At 40.7% G+C, this 23,218-nt stretch overlaps 1 protein-coding gene across 7 annotated transcripts in view; it reads right to left on the bottom strand.

Annotated features, from left to right (window-relative positions):
* Positions 1-23,218, bottom strand: part of LOC147584782 (uncharacterized) — a 475,011-nt gene that overhangs the window by 137,087 nt on the left and 314,706 nt on the right. For all 7 annotated transcript variants that reach the window (XR_015253404.1, XM_086712531.1, XM_086712562.1 and 4 more), the window contains one exon: positions 9,515-9,651. Coding sequence is in view for 6 of the 7 variants with exons in the window: in XM_086712531.1 (XP_086568657.1) it covers positions 9,515-9,651 (137 nt within the window). In the remaining variant the exon portion in view is untranslated. The remainder of the gene's footprint in view (positions 1-9,514; positions 9,652-23,218) is intronic.

Raw genomic sequence — 23,218 nt, 5'->3', positions numbered from 1 at the left:
AATCGGAAACAGGCTCCAGGCTCTGAGCCATCAGTCCAGAGCCCGACGCGGGGCGAGATCGTGACCTGGCTGAAGTCGGACGCTTAACCGACTGCGCCACCCAGGCGCCCCTGATTTGGTTCAAATTTAAGTCAAACTTCTCCAGGATTATCCTATGGGTTTATCTCTAGCTGTGGAAAGAAGAGTTTTGCTCACTAATTTTAAAACTCCAAGAAGCATATTGTAAATAGGAAAGATTCAGGGGATTGAGTTGATTTTAGCCATAGGGACGAGTTATAGGTACCCTTCCCTAGAGAGACAAAGTCAATTATATACTAAATTACTGGGAGCAAGAGGTACAAATCTAGTGAGAATTATGGGAAAGGACAGAGGCCACCGTTTTGTCTCCTTACATTTCTATAACAAGTTACCCTTTATTGCATGATGAAGATGAAATATACAAAGAACACTGGACTAGGAACTCAAAGACCTGTGTTCAAATCCTAGCCATGCAACTTTGGACAACTCAATTCTCTCTGAACCTCAGTCACTTACCCCATAAGATGAGGGATCGAGGCCGCTAAAATCTTACTACATTGACTTATGGATTTCATATCTTTTCAAAGTACAGAATATTCAGCTAACAGTCACATAAGTGAAGCAGGAAGGTTCTGGCAGGCACCAGTGTACTGAAGAACAACGAAGACCTTTCAGAGAAGTGAGCCCCTAAGAAGCACAGATCTTGAATGTCTCACGGGAGTCTAATCTTAGAGTTTACCCTGAATTTGCCAGCCCTTGACCACTCTGACATTCAAACGAGTCGTCTGCAGCCCAAGTTCCTGGTAAAAATAGGAGTGGGCTAAGTGTCCACATGCCACCTGTCCCTGGATACTCCTGGCAGGAGGCAGCCAGAAAATAACTGAACCTAAACTTGGATAGAAATGAGCTCTCTCTGGGGTGCCAGGGTGGCTCAGTTGGTTCAGTGTCCAAATTTGGCTCAGGTCATGATCTCATGGTTCGTGGGTTCAAGCCCTTGGTCAGGCTCTGTGCTGACAGCTCAGACCCTGGAGCCTGCGTTTAATTGTGTGTCTCCCTCTCTCCCTGCCTCTCCCCTACTTGCGTTCTCTCTCTCTCTCTCTCTCTCTCTCTCTCTCTCTCAAATATAAATAAACATTAAAATTTTTAAATAAAAAAGAAAAAGAAAAAGAAATAAGCTCCTTCCAAGATAAATAGACAAAATGTAAAACTGTCCAGTTGGTTTTCCAAGAAAGTCTGAAGAAGATCATCAGGGGGTGAAAACCACCCAACAGGGCCACCTAAGAGCTGTAACCACAATCTCTACCACCAGTGACCTAGCAGAGGCTCAAACATGCCTCTCCCGGTAATGATTTTGGCAGGGTCCACAGCTAGTTTACTCTTGGGTACAGGTATTCCTGCTGAAGCACCAAGTGAGAGGAGCTATTAACAGGATACTTTGGGAAAGAGAATTGAACCAGAAAACCCCAAAGAATATTCTACTTCATTAATAATACACAGGCCTTGAAATAACCTTCCCTAACTTTTTCCCTACTTTCTAATGTATCTGAATTTCTTTCCATCTTTCCTTTCTTCTCTTCTTTCTTAAGGACAAAATGTCACCTAACCTGGCAGCTTTGTATCATTTCACCCCAATGATTCCTCTCTCCTGGATGACTACACCCCAACATCTTCTGGATGACCACATAATCCTATCCTGGATGACCACATCCCACCCTTTCCTGGATGATCACACACCATCCTGTCCTGGATTACCACACCCCACCCTCTCCCGGATGACCACATAACCCTTTCCTGAATGACTACATCCCATCCTCTTCTGGACGAACACACCCCATCCTGTCCTGGATAATCACAGTAAAACTGACTCTTCTCCTGGACCTTCCTATTGGCTCATCTTCCTCTACACCTCCCTGAAATGTGCTTTCCAGGAATCCAGCCTGAATCCTTAGATTTCTTGGTTACACCTTCTCTCCTCAGGCCATTGTATCCACACCCAGGGCCTCTGACCACCACCTTTACACCACAGATTCCCAAATAAATGTCAGAGTTCCAAATCCAGTATGACTCTTAGATCTTAATTGTCCCCTTAGTCTCTCCTTTTAGGACTAGAAGAAAATGGCCTGAGCTACAAGTAGGATGCCCCTCCGAAGGTCTTTCCTGAAAGGAAGCCAGTCTGAGCACATTTTCTGTTTTCCTATTCCAACCACTCCCCTGTCCTGATCCCGTGGCTACTGAAGCAGTATAGAAAGTGGTGCAAAGGTATTAGCACCTAAATTTGAATCCCATCTCCACACATAGGCAACTTACCTAACATCTCCAAGTTTTATTGCATCATCTGTGTTGAGCGGTTTATAATAATATCCACCTTATGGAATCATTATGAACATAAAATGAGATGATACTTATAAAGTGCTTAGCACAGCGCTCAGCACTTAGAAAGAGCTCAATGCTAGCTATTATTATATGCCTGTAGTCATTATGCAAAAATGGTGGTTTGCATTCAAACTTCTACTATCTCAATAGGAAAAAGAAATCCATTTCAATGCTTCTAAGTCTTTTAACCCTTTCCTACCTCCATAGCTAAATATAATCCAAATGGTGGCAGTCAAGTTCTGAGGCTGCTAGTGGAAAAGGCTCATGAAGGAAAGGGCTTTCTTTCTTTGGAGTTTCTTTGCCAAGTACAAGATTCTCCTATCAATTAGAGTGAGCTAATTCATGCCAAGCATTCTTCACCATCCAAGGTGAAGTTGAAGGGAAAGACACACTAGTGAATTCAAACACAATAAACAAAAGAAACATACATCAGGCAAAGCCAGGGAAACAAGGTGCTGAGCACAGGAACCATGTTTTTTGTCTAAGAATTTACTTTTGACAAATTTGCTTTACTCCAGAATTCCATCTTTTGCCCTGTAATTGAAATTCCCGTGTCCCCAGACCCAATCAAAATGGGTAGGAAAAAGGAAGCTTGACATCCCATAAGAGACAAGTGACAGGAGAGACAAACTCTTGACCAATTAAAATAATTCTCTCACTTGCCTCACTTTCCCCTGTAAAAAAAAAAAAAAAAAATTACAAGAATCTTCCTGCAGCTTCATTCTATGTGGCTTCCCTGGGGTTATGTGTTTGTGTGCACTCATCATTGTTGAATTTCCAGCTTTCATTTTTCTTTAGAAAGCAACACTTAGTTCACTGAAGCCTGCTGATTATGAGGGTACACAGACCCAAATGAATCATAGAAGCAGCCAGATTGCACAAATACAAATCCTCCGCATTGTGTCTTCCGCCCGCCCTAACCTTCTCATACGGCCTCTCTTCCCAGCATCCCTTTCTCTGATTACCTCATCCACACCCAAAGTACAATTAGTGCATTCAAGCACTAGAGACAGCTAATAAGGCAAGGAAGAGTGCAGCAAACAACCCCATGGTTCCTAGAATCTAGGCACAACACAAAAGCAAAAGAAATTTAAAAAGTAATAATATCTACAGCTAGTACTGTGGGGTACCATCCAGATCTCCCCATCAACTCACTCCGTCAGCTACCAGGAGTGCTGGCTGCTGATGGGACAACTGAGTCCCTTTCTAGGTTATGTACTTAAGCTTAAAGAGCCAACTCTCCCGAGTTTACACTTTCTTCCTAAAGACAGACAGCATCCAATACCTGGTCAATGTGGAGGGTTCAAAGCTGAATCTCTCTGCCTAAATTCAGAGCAATTCTGAATGGCTGTCTCAGGTCCAGCACTCCCATAGGTTGACGAGGGTCTTTGTTTGGACTGCACTACACTTCAACTTCTCTACCCAATGCCATTCCCCTCACTCTTTGTTTGCCATTGAACATGACCTAAAACAACAGCCCAGAAGGCTAATGTTTCAAAGATCAGTGAAACTGATATCTCAGAAACTTCCACCGAGTCCTGAAGCATTCCTTAAGGTCCAAGGAAATAGTCATGGGTAGTCTTTGGTATCACACAGCCAGCCATCAACTTGCTCCACAATGAGAGGATATTGGGCTCTGGGGAGTAAGCAAGTTAGTTGGCTTAGAGCTAACATGTCTAGGGCTCCATCCCAGAGCTTCTTGGGTGTGCCCTTAAGCAAGTTTTTTTAGAGCAGTGTTTTCAAATGACCTTTCTCATTTTCAGTCTATCACAAACCAACAATATTTTTCATATCCAAATATATATATACATATATTTAATATACTTATAAACTATATTTTATAAAGTACAATAAAATGGATGATAATTCCCTACTTAAGTAGAGGCTGCACATAGTGATTTCCTTCAAAGGGGTACACGGTAGGAGGGGGATGTGGGCAGATAATATTACAGCAAAGGGGCGCCTGCGTGGATCAGTCAGTTGAGCCTCCGATTTCGGCTCAGGTCATGATCTCACGGTCTGTGAGTTCAAGCCCCGCGTCGGGCTCTGTGCTGACAGCTCGGAGCCTGGAGCCTGCTTCAGACTCTGTGTCTCCCTCTCTCTGACCCTCCCCCATTCATGCTCTGTCCCTCTCTGTCTCAAAAATAAATAAACATTAAAAAAATTTTTTTTAATATTACAGCAGAGAAACCTGATAAACATGACCTTATCCAAATGATCAAGGTCAACAACAGTAATAAGTCACGTTGGCAATATGTTGCCTTGATTTGATGAGATGAAAATGGCCCTATGCCTTTCTGGTCTTCCTGCCAAAAACTCATAAGCCCAATTTCATCATGAGGAAACATCATATAAATCTCAACTGAAAGACATCCTATGAAACTCTTGACCAGTATTCCTCAGAACTGTCAAAGTAATCAAAACCAACAAAAGTCTGAGAGATTGTCACAAGAGGAAGCTAAGAAGACATGACAATGAAAGATAATGTGGCATTTTGGAAGAGAACCTAGAATAGAAAAATGACATTAGGTTAAAAACTAAGGAAATATCAATAAAGTATGAATTTTAGTTAATAATGATGTATCAATATGAGTCCATTAATTACAACAAATATACCATACTAATGCAATATATTCATAATAGGGGAAACTTGGTGCAGAGGATATGAAAACTCTCTGTATTATCTCCTCAATGTTTCTGTAAATCTAAACTTGTTCTAAAAAATAAAGCTTGTTCTAAAAAATAAATCAAATATAAATGAATTTATTTTTGAGACAGATAGCACAAGTGCACCTGTGTGAATAGAGGAGGGGCAGAGGGAGAGGGAGAGAGAGAATCTCAAGCAGGCTCCTTGCTCAGCTCAGAACTCGATATGGGGCTCAATCTCACAACAGTCAGATCATGACCCAAGCCAAAATCAAGAGTCAGACACTTAACCGACTGAGCCATCCAGGCACCCCGAATATAAATGAATTTTTTTATTTTTTTAAAGGTTTATTTTATTTTGAGAGAGAGAGAACATGAGTGGGGGAGAGGGACAGGGACAGGGAATGAGGTGGGGGAGAGAGAGGGAGAGGGAGGGAGAGAGAGAGAGAGAGAGAGAGAGAGAGAGAGAGAGTCCCAAGCAGGCTCATGCTGAGCATCAAAAGTCAGATGCTCAAGCGACTGAGCCACTCAGGCACCCCAATAAATGAATTTTTAAAAAAATATATACATAAGCCCTGTCTTTTTATTAGTGTCAATCAACAAAATGTCTCTGTCAAATTTTTACAAACGTTTCTAAATGCTTACTCTCACATTCTGTACCTACATTGCCACCAACCAGTAATAAGTGGTTCCCAGAGAGACACCAGTCTGAAGACCACAGTCTGAGGAGCTGAGGGCTCATTTTCCTCATCAGTGAAACAAAAGCAGGGAACCAGAGGATCAGAACTTTCATGTTTCCTCATTTTTAACCTCGGGAATGCTGTAAGTGATCACCTTTTGCAAAACAATAGGTGCTCAGAACCAGATGCCTAGAACCAAGCCCCTTCTCCATGACGAATGGCATAAGGTAAACACTGTCCAGCTGTATAGACACCTATTTTCTCCAAAATTTCTTTAACTCGAGCAGCACAAAGGGTACTATCTCTGGGTGCTTTTTTTTTTCAATCCAGAACTAAAAAAGGAAGAAATGAAACATAAAAGTAATAACTACGTGTTCAGGCTGTCACAGATGGTCCTCAAGCCAGGGTGCGTGTTCCTTTTCTCTCACTCATAAGCCCTAGAAAACCAGGAGAAGCCTCTTGTGCCAGGAGATTGTTGGAGTCATAAGCCAGCTGTAATTGGCCAGGAACCAAAGGTCTGTCAGCAAACCATGAATTGTCAGAGTTGAGACAGGGCACAGCATGAGAGAAGACATACCACAGTTTGGGAAGTCGGTAAAATGAGTGGAAAGCACACCTTCCGATGAGCAAGAAGGAGGGGGGAAATTGTAGTTGAAAAACAGATGGTATCAACCTGTCCCACCGAATAGGTTTTTGAGATGTGAATGGAGGGTTTCAAAACAACCCAGGGAAACAATTATACGTCTGAGAGGGCCAGAGATGATTCAGTTTCTTGTGGGTCTTGGAAAGCCCAAAGTTGATGCCCACAACTGAAGCCCCAAGAAACAGGAAGCAGACATAGCAAAAGCCAGTAGGGAATATGAACCATGAGCACATGCCAGGATTCAACCACCATGAGTGAGATTAAGGATATTTAAATATTGGAACTTTGGAAAGAATTTAAATATTAAAAACCTTAGGTTCCATGTACTATTCATATATTATCTCCTATTAATTACATATTACTTCTTTTTTTTAATTTTTTTAATGTGTATTTATTTTTGACAGAGAGAGAGAGACAGAGCATGAGCAGGGGAGGGGCAGAGAGAGAGGGGGAGACACATAATCTGAAGGAGGCTCCAGGCTCTGAGCTGTCAGCACAGAGCCCAATAAGGGGCTCGAACTCACAGACCCCGAATCATGACCTGAGCCGAAGTCGGACGCTTAACCGCCTGAGGCACCCAGGTGCCCCATTAGACATTACTTCTTAATTAAATTTCTATTCTAACTCCTCTGTGGTTCATCTCCTAGCAATAGAGTTCATCTAGATATCTGACCTATATTTCAGAAATTTCTAGAGATGGGATATGTCAGCAAGGTAACATTCCACAAGAATAATTCATTAGTTAGAGTATGTTCATAACTACAAGAAACAACCTCAAATCTCAAAATTCTAGTAGCTTAATACATCAAAGGTCGTTCAATGCAGTCAGCAGTAAGAGCTCTGCTCCAGGTAGTCATTCAGGAACCAGGTTCCTCCCAACGTTGTGGCTCCCCTGTCTTAAACACAAACCAGTATGGGAGTGGAGAATGGAGAAAGCCCACCCATTCCTACCTACCTTAATGTACAAAGGATACAACCACTTTTGCTCATATTCCATTGGCAAGAACTAGCCACATGACCTCACTAGATACAGGAGCTGGAAAATATAGTTTGACTATGTGCCCGGGAAGAAGAAACAGGTTTGGTAAGCACTGAGCCAGATGCCAGGAGTAATTACAAGAGGAACTCCCAGAAAGCCGCCCAAACACGTTGGTCTTCAGTATTTTCATGTATCTCAGATAATAACATCCTAGAAAACATGGGCACTGTCTGGACAATTTTCTTACTAGCACTTGAGTCAGTGCCTCATCTGTTAACACTTATTCATAGGATGAAAAGTGTGTGGAGTTTGACTGCCTTTATGTCTAGATTCTGCCACTTGCATCCTGTGCAACCAACCTTCGGATAGGTCATACATCCTCTTGGCACCCCAGTTTTCTCCTTTGTAATACAAGGGTATTGGTACCTATTTTACAGGATTTTGAAGTTTAAGTAAGGTAATTCTTATAAAACACTCAGCATAGTGCTCAATACATTTGTTTAATGCTCATTTATTTATTTGGAGAGAGAGAATCCCAAGCAGGCTCTGCACTGTCAGCACACAGAGCCCCATGCAGGGCTGGATCTTGCGAACTGCAAGATCACGACCTGAGCCGAAATCAAGAGTCAGATGCTTAACTGCCTGAGCCACCCAGGTGCCCCAGCACAAGACTTTTTTAACATTTGTTGAATCCTTCCTATATGCCACAGAATACCAAAAGGGTATTAATAAGCTAACAATACTTATAACAACTACATTTTACATACAGAAAAACAGGTCCAGAAGGGTTAAACCATCCCAAGTCATACAAATAGTAAGTGGAAAAGCTGGATTCGGAGCTCAACCTCTATACTATCATCTCCTGCCTCTCAATAAATATTCCTGGTTGATTATTGCTATTTTACCATCTTTACTGAAGTATAATTGACATACAATAAACTGCACTTATTTAAGATGTACAGTCTAAGGTTTGACATGTTATACATCTGTGAAACTGTCAACACAAGTCATGAACATATCCATCACCCCCCAAGAGTTTCGTCAAGCACCAAACTGTTGGAAAGACTACCCTCTCTCCACTGAGTTGCCTTTGCATCTTTATCAAAAAATCAATCAACCCTATATATATGGACTTATTTTTCCATTATATCCATTGACATTTGTCCATCTTGTCATTGTTACCCTTATATTTGATTATTATAGCTTTATAATAAGTCTTGAAATTAGGTAATATGAGTCCTCCAACTTTGCTCTTTTTCAAAGTTGTTTGGCTATTTTAAAGCCTTTGCATTCTATATGAATTTTAGATCAGCCTCTTAATTTGTACCAAAAAAAGTATATTTTTCATCTATACATCACAATGAACATTGTGAATATTTTCTTGGGAGGACTCTGGGTTCTATTATACTTCTCCCAAAGGGTATGATATTTTTGTTTTGGCAAAGCTGAAAAAAAAAAAAAATTTAAGTACTCCGTGTTTCAGGCAATAGTTCATATTTCAGCTCAGTTTACTTACCTTTTACTGAGTGGCTTGTAGTGTGCCACATGCATCTATGGTTCAGGGGCCAGCCAGAAATTTGTGAAGTTTATAAACAGAATTTGGGACTCCCCTCTCTGGCTCTTTCCTTGTAGAGATTTCCTCCCCACTTTTTAATGGCCGTGGTTGCTCTCAACTCTCTCCTCTAATTCTTCATGCCGAAAAGGCTATCGACATTTCTTATGAACTACTCTTCAGCTAAAAACCATAACTGAGGAATGAATTCTTTGTCTTATTCTCTCATCCAATTACCCTCCATAATCTGTTTGCATGTATCCACTTTCCAGTGCCTCCAAGTAGTTGTTCTTTGTATTTTTTTCATCTGCAATTGGTCTGGTAGCAAACTTAGCCATCCCAGGGGTGAAAATCAGTATGCATTTTTAAAATAACAATTAGGCATAAGACATTTAAGTGTGAAAATGAGCATCTTGTATTAATTTCGTTTCATAACAAGAAGAGCACAAGGCAGCTTAGAAATAAAGAGTGAATATTTCTAGAAGTGGAGAAAATCCACAAGGGGAGGAAGAGTCACCAAAGACAACATAATGCTGAATTAGGGTTGACTAGGCCAAGTCTGACCAAAGTGATAAAGATTATTGGTTAACATATTTGGAAGGCCACGTGGCTGTGCTCAGTACCTTCTACTTGCCCAGTGCTGCTTTCCACTCTTCTCCACCTGCCCTCTGCCCCAGGAACCGACCTATACAGGCTGCAGGCTGCATCAGGAGCTCCCTTCCCCTGTGGCTTCCATTTGAATTCAACCAGTGGTGAGTATCTGCAGAAGATCAAAGGGAGGGAAGAAAGTGAAGTCAGAAAGAAATGTTTCCCAGGATCTTTCCCAGGTAAGTTTTTGTGGGTGGACCGCATCCCTCCACCAAAGGCCACAGTTCTTGCCAGGAGGACCTCTCCAAAAACTCTGGGTTCTCGTAAACCTTCCCTCCCCTCGTCCCTTCAGACTTACTGGTAATGGCTTCCCACCAGGATACTACAACATCCTCTGTTGCTTTTCCTAAACCCAGCACACACCTAAGTAAATAGGCCCTTTATTAAACTCTTCCCGGTGTGAGTGCACCATCTGTTTCCAGCCAGGTCCCATTAGAGCGAGCACTCTCAGAAAAAAAGTGACTTTAACAGATCCTTAGAAACAGAGGATGGTAAAGTACCAGCCCACATGTTATCAAGGCAGTGGAGGAGAACTTCAATGTCTCCAAAAACAGTAACTCATAAATTTCATTGACGCGTATTGTCTAATTTAATGCTAACACTCCAGTTGAATAGATATTGACATCATCTCTATTAAAGGTAAGAAAACTGACATTTTTAAGGCAGAGTTGAGCCACTGGGATTCCTGACCTTCTTTAGACTACAAATCCTATCAAGTCTTCACTACACCTGACTCTTCCCATTCAGACAACACATGCCACCAATGCTAAAATTAAGAGCTCTCCGCCCATAGAGGCAAGACATCAAATTCTTTGAAGCCCAGGGAAGGGAGTGGTCATTCCAGCTTTGCCATTTGTTAGAACCCAAATTCTGGGGAAATAACATATGGCAAATTCAGCCAGTTTGGAGATCTGAGTTTATTGGTCAGAGACCCCTCTTAGAGTTATTTTAAAGAAACTTTAAAAGAAACTGCAATATGGGGGTTGTCACGTGTACAGCTCATCAACCCATGGCTCCCCAGTTCTCAAGTTTATGACATTGAATGAAAGTCAGCAGAATAGATTAAGATCTCAGGCTCTGGAGACAGGCAGATCTGAGTTCCTGGTACAAAGCTTGCTAGTAGCTGGGAGCTTGCTAGCAAGCAGTATAACTTTTCTCATCACCCTCAGTTTCCTCATCTATACTATGGAGATAATAATAATCCCTGCATCATAATGTTAAATAAGTTAAATAAACTAGTGCATTTTAGTGCTTAATACAGGACCTGGCTCACTGTAATCACTCAATAAAATGTGGCCAATAATAATACCCAGATTCTAATACACAGCAAAGGTTCATTTTACCGTAAGATGGCCTGTAAATATTAAAAGAAAAAAAATCCTCTTAGACACATATTAAAGACACAATTTGAAATTTACAGAGAAATAAAAACCTAAGCCTTAAGTGTATCCAACACTGCTCCCACTTCCATTTCAATAAAAAAGAGAGAGACTCCAGAAGGTGCTGGCCCTCCAAGTAAGCCTGTCATTTCCTAAAGTAAAAGCTTTAGGTATATATATCCTGGGTATAAAATGTAACAGAAAGCTGTGTGCTCAATTTATTTTATAGTTTCTTACTTATTGTTTTCCATTTCCTGTTTTAAAGCTGTAAACTTCCCTTAAGCTGCAGCTAAAAATATTATTGTCATTGAATTACCTAATTTCTTAGTATAGAGTCTGGATTGGAGGCTGTCCCCAGACCCACACCCCTACTGAGCTGCAAACCAGTGCATTGCTGTTTGGACGGCGCAGTTTGCCCTTGTACGTGGTTATAACGCTGCCATTTAATGTTCATGAGTGAGTTCTTTCTGCAGATGAAGTTACTCTAATGAGCAATTCTGGATCAAGATTTTGACCATGGAAGGCATTCTGTAAGTATTTGGAAATTGATTTATTTACCAGAAATGGGAATATTTTAATAGTATTTGATCACCTTCCACAGGGAGACCAGAGATTACCCCCTTTTAAAGGCTTTTTAACCTTTAACATATTTTATCCCGGAATTACACAAAGTGTGAGGGGTGGCTCAGGTCTATCCTCTTCCTCTTGGTAAGCACAGGAACAAGGCCAGGGTCACTGAGTCTGCCCTCCCAGACCTGCTTGTGGAAAGCTTCGGGATAGCCTACTCCCCAGGCATTGACTCTCAAGACACAAGTAGGGCTTTCTTGGGGATGCCATCCTGCAGGGTTCAAGGTCAAAGTCTTGTCTGTTGCAGAATCAGAACCCAATTAATGTCACTCACACACTCACAAATAGAAATGGTCACAAAAATTAATGTTATAATCCAGTATTTGGTTGGATTTTTTGTTTGTTTGACTCCTTCATACTCAATTTCTGTTCTGAAAAACTAGAGGCAGGCTGAGGCAGTTGGGATTTGCTCTTCCAAGTATAGCGGGTATGCGCTCTGCACTCCACCCATCCGAATCTGAACCCCCACCATCCTCCTCCACCCTCCTCTTGGACACTCCAGATAAACACACATTTCTGTTGTGTGCAGATGGTCTCTCAAATGGACTGCAAGACCCCATAACTCAAGATTTTGCACAGTTGTTACAATTTCTGTCAATCATAAACAGATATCATCTAAACCACAATGGCTTTAGGACTCCCAAAACTTGGATCAAATAAGTTTAGATATCTCTACGGATTTTAACTTTAAAATGTTACAAGAACTTCCATGACTCTGAAAACTTTATATTTCTTTAAATTTGTTTAAAAATTTCTTTATTTTGAGAGGGAGGAGGGGCAGAGAGGGAGAGGGAGAGATAAAGAATCCCAAGCAGGCTCTGCACTTACGGCACAGAGCCTGACATGGGGACTGGACCCACAAACTGTGAGATCATGACCTGAGCTGAAACCAGGAGTTGGATGCTAAACTGACTGAGCCACCCAGGTGCCCCTGAAGACTTTATATGTAATTTTTCCTTCATAGTATAACTCCTGATAAAACAGAATTCCTGTTTTTTAATATATATAGTTTATTTTGAGAGAGAGAAAGAGAGAGCACAAGTGGGGGAGGAACAGAGAGAGAGGGAGAGAGGGAGAAAGAGAGAGAGAGAACCCCAAGCAGGCTCCACATTGTCAGGGCAGAGCCTGAATCAGGGCTCAGACTCACCAACCATGAGATCATGACCTGAGTCGAAATCAAGAGTCAGTTGTTCAACCGACTAAGCCACCCAGGCGCCCCACAGAACTCCTAATATTACTGAAACACAAGTTACTACACTGATAAACAGTCTTCAGCAAAAAACAAATTTCCATTTTCAGTAACCCAGAATAGCACATCATTGTGGCCACTATCATCTTAGGTCTTTCAACCACTGGTTAGGGTATCATTAAAAAACGGAAGCAACTGAGCTCAGTGGTGCCGCATCTGGGAACTGCCAAGACTTACTGCCAGGAAGTCTGGATATCATACAAAATAGCTGGAAAGCAGGTTACCTGTTACATAGCGGTGAGTTGATGGTATCATTAGGCACTCTGCCCCACCCACCACAATCTACATCTCAATGGATGTAATAAACGTGGCGCCAGCTTCCATTGCTGAAGTGGCTCCAATTGTCTCCATCATCAGACACACCGGCCAGCCCCAGCTTCTGGGAGGTAGCCTGGCAGACCAGGTGGGGCTCCTTCCAACCTGAGGAGAGCCTCCTGCTCTCTGCAAACAGAAGGCTCTCTCAGCTCCTGCTCTAATTTGCCCTGAAAACCAGCACACGTCAGAGATTGGAAAAATCAAAACCTCACAGCAACGATAAGAGCACTGAGAAGCAGCCGACTTCCTGAATCTTGAAAAGAAATGTCATTGGAAGATATTTTTCTCACTGCCGCCTGTGTTTTCTTAGGCACAGCTAAATTCAAGGCCCGCCTCTCCCAGCCTTACGTACTCAGGCTCTCCGGTGAAGGGAGGGCAGACAGCTGCCGAAAAAGTGTGGCTGTGAGTCCAAGGAAAGGATACGAAACCCTCAGGAAGAAGGTGTGTAATATTTTTGTTGAATCAAATCATGATTTTATAAGGGGAAAAAAAAGACACACATAAAAGTCCATTTAATGTTTGGCAAAAAGGGAGAAAAAAAAAGCTTTCTGTGTTCAATGCAGACTCACTTCAAGGGAGCTGTAGGTCAAATTACCAGCCTGTGACATGTGGAGATTGGCTGAGCGGGCTAACGGTAACTCAAATTCCAATGCTCCTGGCCTGTTCCCGAGCCCATAAACTACACAGAAAATGATCCTGTTTGCTGAATTATTTTCAATTGCAACAGCTGCTGTAACAACTCAGAAAAATTTAATATGTATATACAGGCCTGGTGAGTAACCACTTCAATATATAAATTTGGGGGGGGGTACGCAATTTTATATATATGTATTATATATATAAATAAAATATTGATACATAATATATATGAAAATATTGAAATATATATTAGTCCACAATATTAGTCCACAAAAACTTTCTCCCTATAAAACCTTCTTTAACCAAACATACCCATAACAAATCATAATACAGAGCTTCACAGACCCTTCCACTAAGACTCCTGGGAATCTTAACGGCTATCTCAAAAACAGTCTTCAATAAGCATGAAATTCCTTTGGAGCCACCATTGTGCAAGCTAGTCTACAATATACCCATGTTTCATTTATTTTATCTCATTTTTTTATTTAGGTATAACTGACATTAGTTTCAGATGTAGAACATTTGATATTTGTATATATTGCAAAATGATCACCACAGTAAGTCTAGATGACTTAACTATGATGCATAGTTAGAACTTTGTTTCTTGTGATGAGACCTTTTAAGATCTATTCTCTTAGACTCATGTTTGTTTTTGTTTTTGTTTTTGTTTTGTAAGTTTATTTATTTTAAGAGAGAACGAAAGCACTAGTAGCGAGTGGCGGGGAGAGAACCCCAAGCAGGCTCTACACTGTCAACGTGGTGCCTGACGCAAACCTGAGCCAAAGTTGGAGGCTTAACCAACTGAGCCACCCAGGTACCCCCTAGACTTGTGTTTATTCTAATATAAAAGCAACTTCCCTCAAATCTTAAAGTGAAATTCATGCTTTAGGAAATTGCATTGCGTTCTGCCTTTGGCTTTGCGTTCCCTTTGACAAGGCGCACGTCCGCCTGGGCAAGCTTTGAGCCTGGTTGCCCTCTTAGCAGCAGGAGCGTGTGAGGGAGATGTGCTGCTGTCTTCCAGCATCAGAGCCACCCCCACACCCAGGTCGTTGGACACCGTCCTGCACTTGTCCTGCTCTTGCACTTTGCATTTCTGTTATTGTCGTTTTCACGAGTCTTTCAATGGGAACACGGAATTCCTAAAATGAAACTTCTCCACTTGGGGCTCTCTGGTAATTTAGGAGAGAGATGTTAACCTGTGGCTTCCCTGGTTATACATGAGTTTTTGGGAAAACCAACAACGAAGGGTGGGTGGTCTGACAAGGAGGCCAGAGAAAGCACCGGATCCCCAAACTCCATCTGATTATCTTGGTCAATATATGCATGCTGTTCCTTTCCCCCAGCCACCACCTAGGCCCAAAGCCTTACCTGACTTGATAAAACAGACCCTAAGGACAATGTAAAATAAGACAATGACAATTGAAAATGTTAAATTAAAAATACAGAAAAACATAATATAAATAAAAATATGCAAGTTATGAACAAAAATTAAGAGATAATAAAGGTAGATTTTGTTGTTGTTTGTGCTTCGTTTTGTTTGTATTTTCTAACCTTTATCATGAAAACGTTCAACTCTACAGAAAAGTTGAGGAATAGTAAAGTCAATACCTATACATTTTTTTGTTTAGATTCAATAATCATTGGCATTTGTGAAATTTGCTTTATCCATCTCTCTCATGCATGACCTAAGACTAAGGATATTCTCCTCCGTAACCCTCATACCATTATCGCAACTAAGAAATGAACAATTATTCCAGTCCATATTCAAAAACTGTTTTGTTTTAGAACCAGCATCTAATCAAGGCTCATAAGTGATATATGGTCAATTCTCTTTGATCTCTTTTATTTAGGATGACACAGTCACATCCCCACCTTTTTCCCTCCATAATGTTGGATCTTTCCTGCATTTGCCTGAATATACCCTCTTGCGATTGTTCATTTTTTTTTCTCAATCTCCTATGTGAAAGGAAGCATTTTTAAAAGACGGATTAAAATATACAAATAATATTAAACCTAAGGCACCAAAAAAATTACTAAATGTAATTAGGCAAGTAAAATACAAAAATAAGAGAAAATACTGGTGAGTAGAGCTTAAGACAAAAGAATATTTTAGCAACAAAAATTTAAGAATGATAAATTTGAAACTTGAGGTGCAAAACTGGATAACAACCAGAGTTAAAATCTATTTTAATCAAAAGAAAATGTTTGAGTACACATCCATTTATAACTGAGAAGTAGCAATAGGCCCCCATGTGTTATATACACAAGTATTTAGAACAGCAGATAGTACATAGTCATTGCTATGTGACTGTTTTCTATCATTGTCATCATCATCATCATCACCACATAAAGTAGATATTGATGAGTAAAAGTTATAACAGGAAACCTGAAATAGAAGCAAGAAAACAAAGGGAAGATAACACTATACTGGGAAAGGATTCTTAAAAAAAAAAAAAAAAAAGAAGAAGAAGAAGAACTTAAATCATTATAACAAAATAGTCTTAATGGAAAAACACACACTAAAAATGTCTTAATTATACAAAAATTTAGATATCATAGGATATCATAGGGAAAAAGCAACAGAGAGGAGAAAGGACATTCTCAAAAGGGTCACCTGGGCCAAGAACTTGGATCAGCTCTGGAGAGAGAAACATCTTTAATGATGCCAAGTGAAAATGTCCCCAAGGCAAGAGCACAAAGCTGAAGGCCCTTAAATAAACCCCACATCTCTTAGAGTCAGAGGTCCTAGGTTCAAGGCCAGTTTCCCAGGCTGTCTAGCAATGATCCTGAACCTAGAAAACAGGTATTTGTTATGAAATATCTTCATTCTATTTTCTCATCTATACGACAGTAAGATAAAACTAATTCTAAGACAATTTTCAATTCCAGAAGCCACTAATATTCTGATTCAAATTGTATTATTTATTCATTTTTTTAATTTTTTTAATGTTTATTCATTTTTGAGAGACAGAATGCAAGTTGGGGAGGGGCAGAGAGAAAGACACAGAATTTGAAGCAGGCTCCAGGCTCTGAGCTGGTAGCACAGAGTCTGACGCAGGGCTCAAACCCACAAACCATGAGATCATGACCTGAGCTGAAGTTGGACGCTTAACCAAATGAGCCACCCAGGCGCCCCTCATTTCTTTAATTAAGCCTCCTGGTGTTCCATTGGTTGTGTCTCAGTCAGTCAGACTTGGCAAAATAGCTGACATTTTAGGAATTTGTATGCCCTCTTTAGGTTCCAAAGACTGCTTGCCTCTGTTTTTTTTTCACCCACATATGTTTATAACACCAAGCAAAAGAAAAGACCTCCACAATCCCCATTTCCAAATAGAGAAACTAAATTAAAACCCCCTAAGTCAGTAAGACAGCTCAATTGGACCCCACACAATTCACAAGTTTGTTGCCCAAAATGAGACAAGGCAAGTGCCTTGGAAAAGCTCTTAGGAATGTCAACTATACTTCAATTTATGAAGAAAGAAAAGAAGAGTTTACCAGGAAGAGGTAGAAAGGTCTAGGACTTTGAGCCCGTATAGATATATACCACTACTGACAAATGACAGCAGCCCTTTTACAGCAAAGGACACGTCTGTGTGAACATTTTAGAAATGACAGAGATTAGATCACTCCTGAAGGCCTCCCAGGCTGGCACAAACCCTGCACCCACTCACCCACACTTGCAGACATGCCCATGCTCAGGGCGAGTTCCAGCCCCCAGAGAAGAAAGACATACATCCACATTTCTGCAGACCCAGAGGCTGCTTACCATACCCAAATAGGCATTCTGGGAGAAAACGAAACTTGGAGGTCTAAGGCATTCAACTTTTTGAGGTTTTTCCCAGTTATGTCCATGCACAGCAAAAGAAAATCTCTACACAGAGATTTTGAAATTTCTGTCAAATATAAAATATGGCAACCATTCTCTTCTCTCCTACACTTGGTCATCTTTCTCCAGCAATGCCCACCCACCCCACCACACACACACACACACACACACACACACACACACACACACACATCAATCTCCCAACACCCCTATGGCTATTCTTTCCTAAAGTGTGGCCTTCGAAAGAGCAGTCACAGAGTACAAGGCTTGGACACCAATCCATAAACTTTGCAAGGCTGACCACTTGTTTAAAAACGACAATAACAATCTTTTTTTTTTTATTTTTTTAATGTTTATTCATTTTTTGAGAGACAGCATGAGCAGGGGAGGGACAGAGAGAGAGAGGGAGACACAGAATCCAAAGGAGGCTCCAGGCTTTGTGGGTCTTAAACTCATGAACCATGAGATCATGACCTGAGCCGAAGTCGGACGTTTAACCAACTGAGCCACCCAGGCGCCCCTAAAAACAACAATAACAATCTTAAGTGAATTTGTCCTGGCTTCAAATTTTCCCGAATGCTTTTGCCCAGATACAATGGTTACCTGATCACAAAACTTCCCAAATGAACAAAGTATTGTTATTGGAATGAAAATAGCGGCACAGCTGTAACTGGCAGCCATACGAAATGAATTGAAATCAAAGAGGCTTTCACAAAAGTTCCCCAGTGGAAGAGCACAGGTTGGAGAAGCATAGCCAGCTTTGCCAGCTTGAAATGCTCTGCAGTCCTCTGCTCATCAGAGCTCTAGAATGGCCCCATCTCTTTGTCAGATTACAACTTGTCCGTTGTACTATCCTTATTCTCTATTTTTTTCTACCTGGGACAGAAAAGCTCCAAGTGCCCTTCCAGCTCTAAAACACTAAATTCCAGATAGAGCCTGATCTCTGTGTTTTTGTTTGTTCATTTACTAAACTACACTATGTAGAGCAGTTTACCATTCTTACTAGTTCTCTTAAACTTAAAATTTAAGCAGTCATACTAAGAACCACTGGCTAACAATATTTAACAGAACGTCCCAGTTGGATATTTAACAGAATGCCCCAGAGGATTTTGTAACTCATTTCTTTTCAACATGAATAATCTCTGGTTTGCACTGTTCCATCATTGCTGTGAAATCCATAAATGATCTGTTACTCTTCTTAGTTGAAAAATAAAAAATACTTTGATTTGATAACTAAAGTAAGATGGTTGGATTCTTTGAAAATGTTTCTAAAGGTAAAGTGACTTACTTTGTTGGGCAATAACAAGAAAAGGTCACCAATGATTATAAAAGTAATATAATTGTAAAAGTAGCTCATGCAATGGGGGAAAAATCCTTATTTTAAACAAAACCAATTGCAGTTACAATTTTTAAAATATTTGCCCACATATTTACCTTCTTGTTCATTGTTTAGTTGTTCACTCCACTTTTCTCATGTATCTCAGACTTTCCTTTTAGTAAGGGACTGTGGGGAAAGGTTCTATTTACATAAATGGATTAGAAAAAAAGCTTACAGAAAGCCACCACCACAGAGCAAAAGTGCCCAAGGTTAGCTAGTGAGATATTGTAATGGAATCACGAATAACTTGTTATATCACCTGCAGGAAATTACTTTGCATCTGATGCCAATATACTATTGTACTTTGATCACCAACTCCACTTGCCCCCCAGACTCTTTGCTTCTTACACACACAAGTTAATGATTACTATCTGATTGTTTTCTTCACGTTCACCACGTGGGTAATATCTTGTGAGCTCAATAAATACAGAGATGAAAGCCCTGTTTGGGGCTCTTGTCTCCTCCTGGACATTAGCCTCTCTCATATTCAATTCTGTGTCCACTCTCTTGCTGGACAAGAGAGAACTCCAGACTCATAGTCTGCAAAAAGGGACTTTTGATAGTGGAAGTCTTTCAGCTTTTGTTTGAAACTGTCTTTATTTTATCTTCATTTGTGCAAATGGTTTCACTAGGTATAGAAATCTATGGTTGATGGCTACTCTCATTCAGTATATGCCATCTAAAGGAGTAGTCTGACTTAGTAACAGATGATTCTTTAATTGAGGAAAATACCTTATGGGTTTTGGTGGGCCTTTAGGACAAGAAAAGGGAGGCCTCCGGGCTCAATCTGGTTGTACTAGGGCAAGTCCAAGAAAGATGAATTGCTCTGTTTAGTAAAGTGAGAACTGTGCATTTCTAAGGGTAGCCTAACAAAGAAAACCTATGCATCCAGAAATTAGGTAAAAGGGAGACAATAAGAAAGTATAAAGAAAGAAACTCAAAAAACATAATAGAAAAGGAGTGTGACCCAGCCAGTGAGATTAAGAACGACTAATAAGTTTCTAGAAACTTCCCATTAGTGTAATTTATGTAGTTAAGAATTAACCTTAACCAAAAAGAGGTCTGTCTTTTGCCCCTTGGCTACTTGGAGATGATCTCCACACCCCTGAATTATCTTACATGATGGAATCTCTTTGTTTGCCTGAGGCATTTGGCTACTGACTGTCTAATGATGTGACTTATAATGGAGGCTTTGGGCCATGTTGTATAAACCCTCATATCCAGAGAAAATGAAGACTAAAGGTGTTAGCCCTAGAGGACTGGACACTAACAGTCAGTCACATAGGCATTGTGTGATAGAGCATCTAAAAAAAAAAAATCTGGACACTAAAGACTCTGGTGAGGTTTCCTGGTCGGCAGTACTCTGAACACTGTCACACATCGTGGTCTGGAGGAGGTAATGCCACCCAGGACCCTAAGAGGGAAGGGCAATTGGAAGCTCCACATCTGGACCCCTCCTTGACTCTGCTTGTTAATGTTAACTTGTATCCTCTCCCTGTAATAAACCACGAGTGTACTTCTCAGTGAGTTCTGTGACTCCTTCTAGCAAATTGTCCAACCTGAGGGTAGTTTTGGGAAGCCCCTGAACTTACTGTTGGTGTTAGAATTGAGGGAAGTCTTGTGACGACAGTTCCCTCAGACCTTGCAGTTCAGCAAACTCCACTGTGATTACCCTGCACTACCCCCAAAACCCTCAGGAAAATCTACTTCATGCAACAGTCTTATATTAGCAGTGCTTTGGGGGCATCGAGGGGAGACCCAATATGGGAGAAAGCAGTTTAAACAAAAGAACTCTGCCTCAGGAAGTAAGAGAGACTATGGCAGCTAAGTGACAGCAGGTCCCAGATCATAGCATGAGTCCCCACCCCCAACCCCACAGAAAAACCTTGGAAATACATTGGGTAAAGCGCTGATCTTTCTGTCATGACTCATCCCTTTTTATTTAGTTAAAGAGCAATCCCCCAGCCCTCCCATCCCACCAATAAGAGTAGAGGATCTGAAGGGTTCTGAAGGGTAGATTATGAGGTTGTAATGAAACCAGGCATAATAATATCTAAGAACCTAAAACCCTTGTTTTTGATGGACCTTAAATTCTGAAATGAAATACATACAAATATTTTTTTATTTAATTTTGAGAGAAAGAGATAAAATGCGAGAGGGGGAGGGGCAGAGAGAGAGGGAGACACCGAATCCAAAGCAGGCTTCAGGCTCCGAGCTGTCAGCACAGAGCCCTACATGGGGCTGGAACTCATGAACCACGAGATCATGACCTGAGCCTTAGTCGGACCCTTAACCAACTGAGCCACTCAGGCACCCAACATACAAATATTTCTTAAAACCATGTGCAAAACATGCACCATAGTGGAGACTCAATAGATGTCTTTTGAGCAAGAGAAGTGAGTGAAAAGGTAAATGTATGAAAAACAGTTTATTCTCAATGGCACAGACTAATTTGGTTAGGGAGAATATAAATAACTAAAATAGGTAATTCACAAAATTAATGAGTAACCTCAAACTTCTCAGACTTTTCAGAAGTTCTCATAAGAGAGGCAAACAGGCAGTAAAAATAACTGTTTTTCCAGCTGGCCTTTGCTTGCTGCACCAGAACTTCCAAGTAACGGTAAAATTCCCCAAATGCCCTTTTGACCACCAAGGGCAAAAGAAAGAGTCTTATAGCCCATAAATAGGATTCTCGGGCCCTGCTCCCCTAAACATATAAGATGAAAAGTTATGCAGTAAAAAACAGGACTGATGTTTTTATTCCTCTCTAAGCTATTGTCATGCAACATTTGTCACAACCATCTTTGACTGTTGACTAGGGCCACAGGTGGTTGGCCCTAGCTAGTATATCAGGAATATAACTGAAGTTTCAGTGTCTTTTATACACATTTCAGCAACGAGAGCAACCATGTAATACCAAGCTGCAAGCTGCAGGCATTCCTTACGTTTATGCTCTTAATTTACTTGCCACTAATGGACTCCTTGAACCTTATGAGTCTTTCATTTCCCAATAGAAGCAAATCTTGAGAGTTTCTAGTTTAAATTGCCGCTACTACTGCCTTCCCAAGACTGGATGGGGTACAAATAAAACTGGGTACGCTTTTCTCCTCCACTGCTCAGTAACCAAATCAATAGAGGGAGATCCAGTGGCAGAAAAAGAGAAGATTGTGGTAGATTCTGAGACGAAGTGGCCAGAGCCAGAGCTGAAAAGTTTAGCACAGCAATTTGGTTCGAAAAGCAGTGAAAAGCTTGGAAAGAGAACCCACAGAAAATAAAGCTTGACTGTCAGAGACTGCTTGATTGTTGTGTAAATTAGTACAGACTTTCGGGAGGGCAATTTGTCCATTAAGAATCAAAATCCTTAAAATTGTGCATACACTTTGATCCCATAACTCTGCTTCTAGAACTTTATCCTGAGAGATAATCACATATGTGTGCAAACATTTAGTTACAAAGTTATTTATCACAGAAGTGTTTATATGAGCAAAAAAATAAACAACCAAAATGTTCAACATTGGGGATTAAATAAACTATGTACACAGCAAAATAAGACTTAACCATTAAATACGTTGTGATAAAAAGGAAAAGATATTTATAATAGTTAAGTAAAAAAATACAAAATAGGATATATAGTGTGCTCCCATTTTGTAATTAGAGAAAAAAAAGATGCTACACAGATCAAAATTTAACAGCAATTATCCAAGTGGGGAGAATTGTAGTAATTTTTGTTGTCTGCTTTGCGTTTAGTTGGGCTTTTAATTTCTCTATGCATCAGTTTTGCAGGAAGAAAAAAGTTTTTCTAATTTCTAATAGGAAAAAATAGTCTTTACAACAAACCAGAAGTGTTCATTGGACTTTTTAAAGTTGCAAGGTGCTGAGTTGTCAGGTTATCTCAAATTATGATGGAAAAAATTATAAGAATGCAGTGGATAAGGAGGGAGTTTATAATAAGAAGTCACTGGAAATAAGAATAGGAACATCATGAGGAGCCCAGGAAGTTGCACAGCCCAGCCTGGCAAAAGCAGTTCGAAGGTTTGAGAGCTGATCTAGGAATGGGGTTACCTCTTTGCCCCTCCAGGTCAAGTAGTCGAAATTAATCTCCTCTTTGGTGACTCACATGCTCTATCTCTGCTTCCATGGCCCTTGACATAGCTCATCAGCCACCTCACCCTCTTCTCTGCTTGTCTTTCCTGCCTTGTTCTCAAAATGTCTGCCTCCTCATGACCATGATTTAGTCAGAGACCCTCAAGGAGCCGACTGCCTCAT

The sequence above is a fragment of the Puma concolor genome, chromosome A1 (assembly GCF_028749965.1).
Source record: "Puma concolor isolate L17-30 chromosome A1, mPumCon1.1.hap2, whole genome shotgun sequence".
NCBI classification, from domain to species: Eukaryota; Metazoa; Chordata; class Mammalia; order Carnivora; family Felidae; genus Puma; species Puma concolor.
The sequence above is the reverse complement of the archived record's forward strand: the minus strand, read 5'-3'. Positions and strand labels throughout refer to the sequence as shown.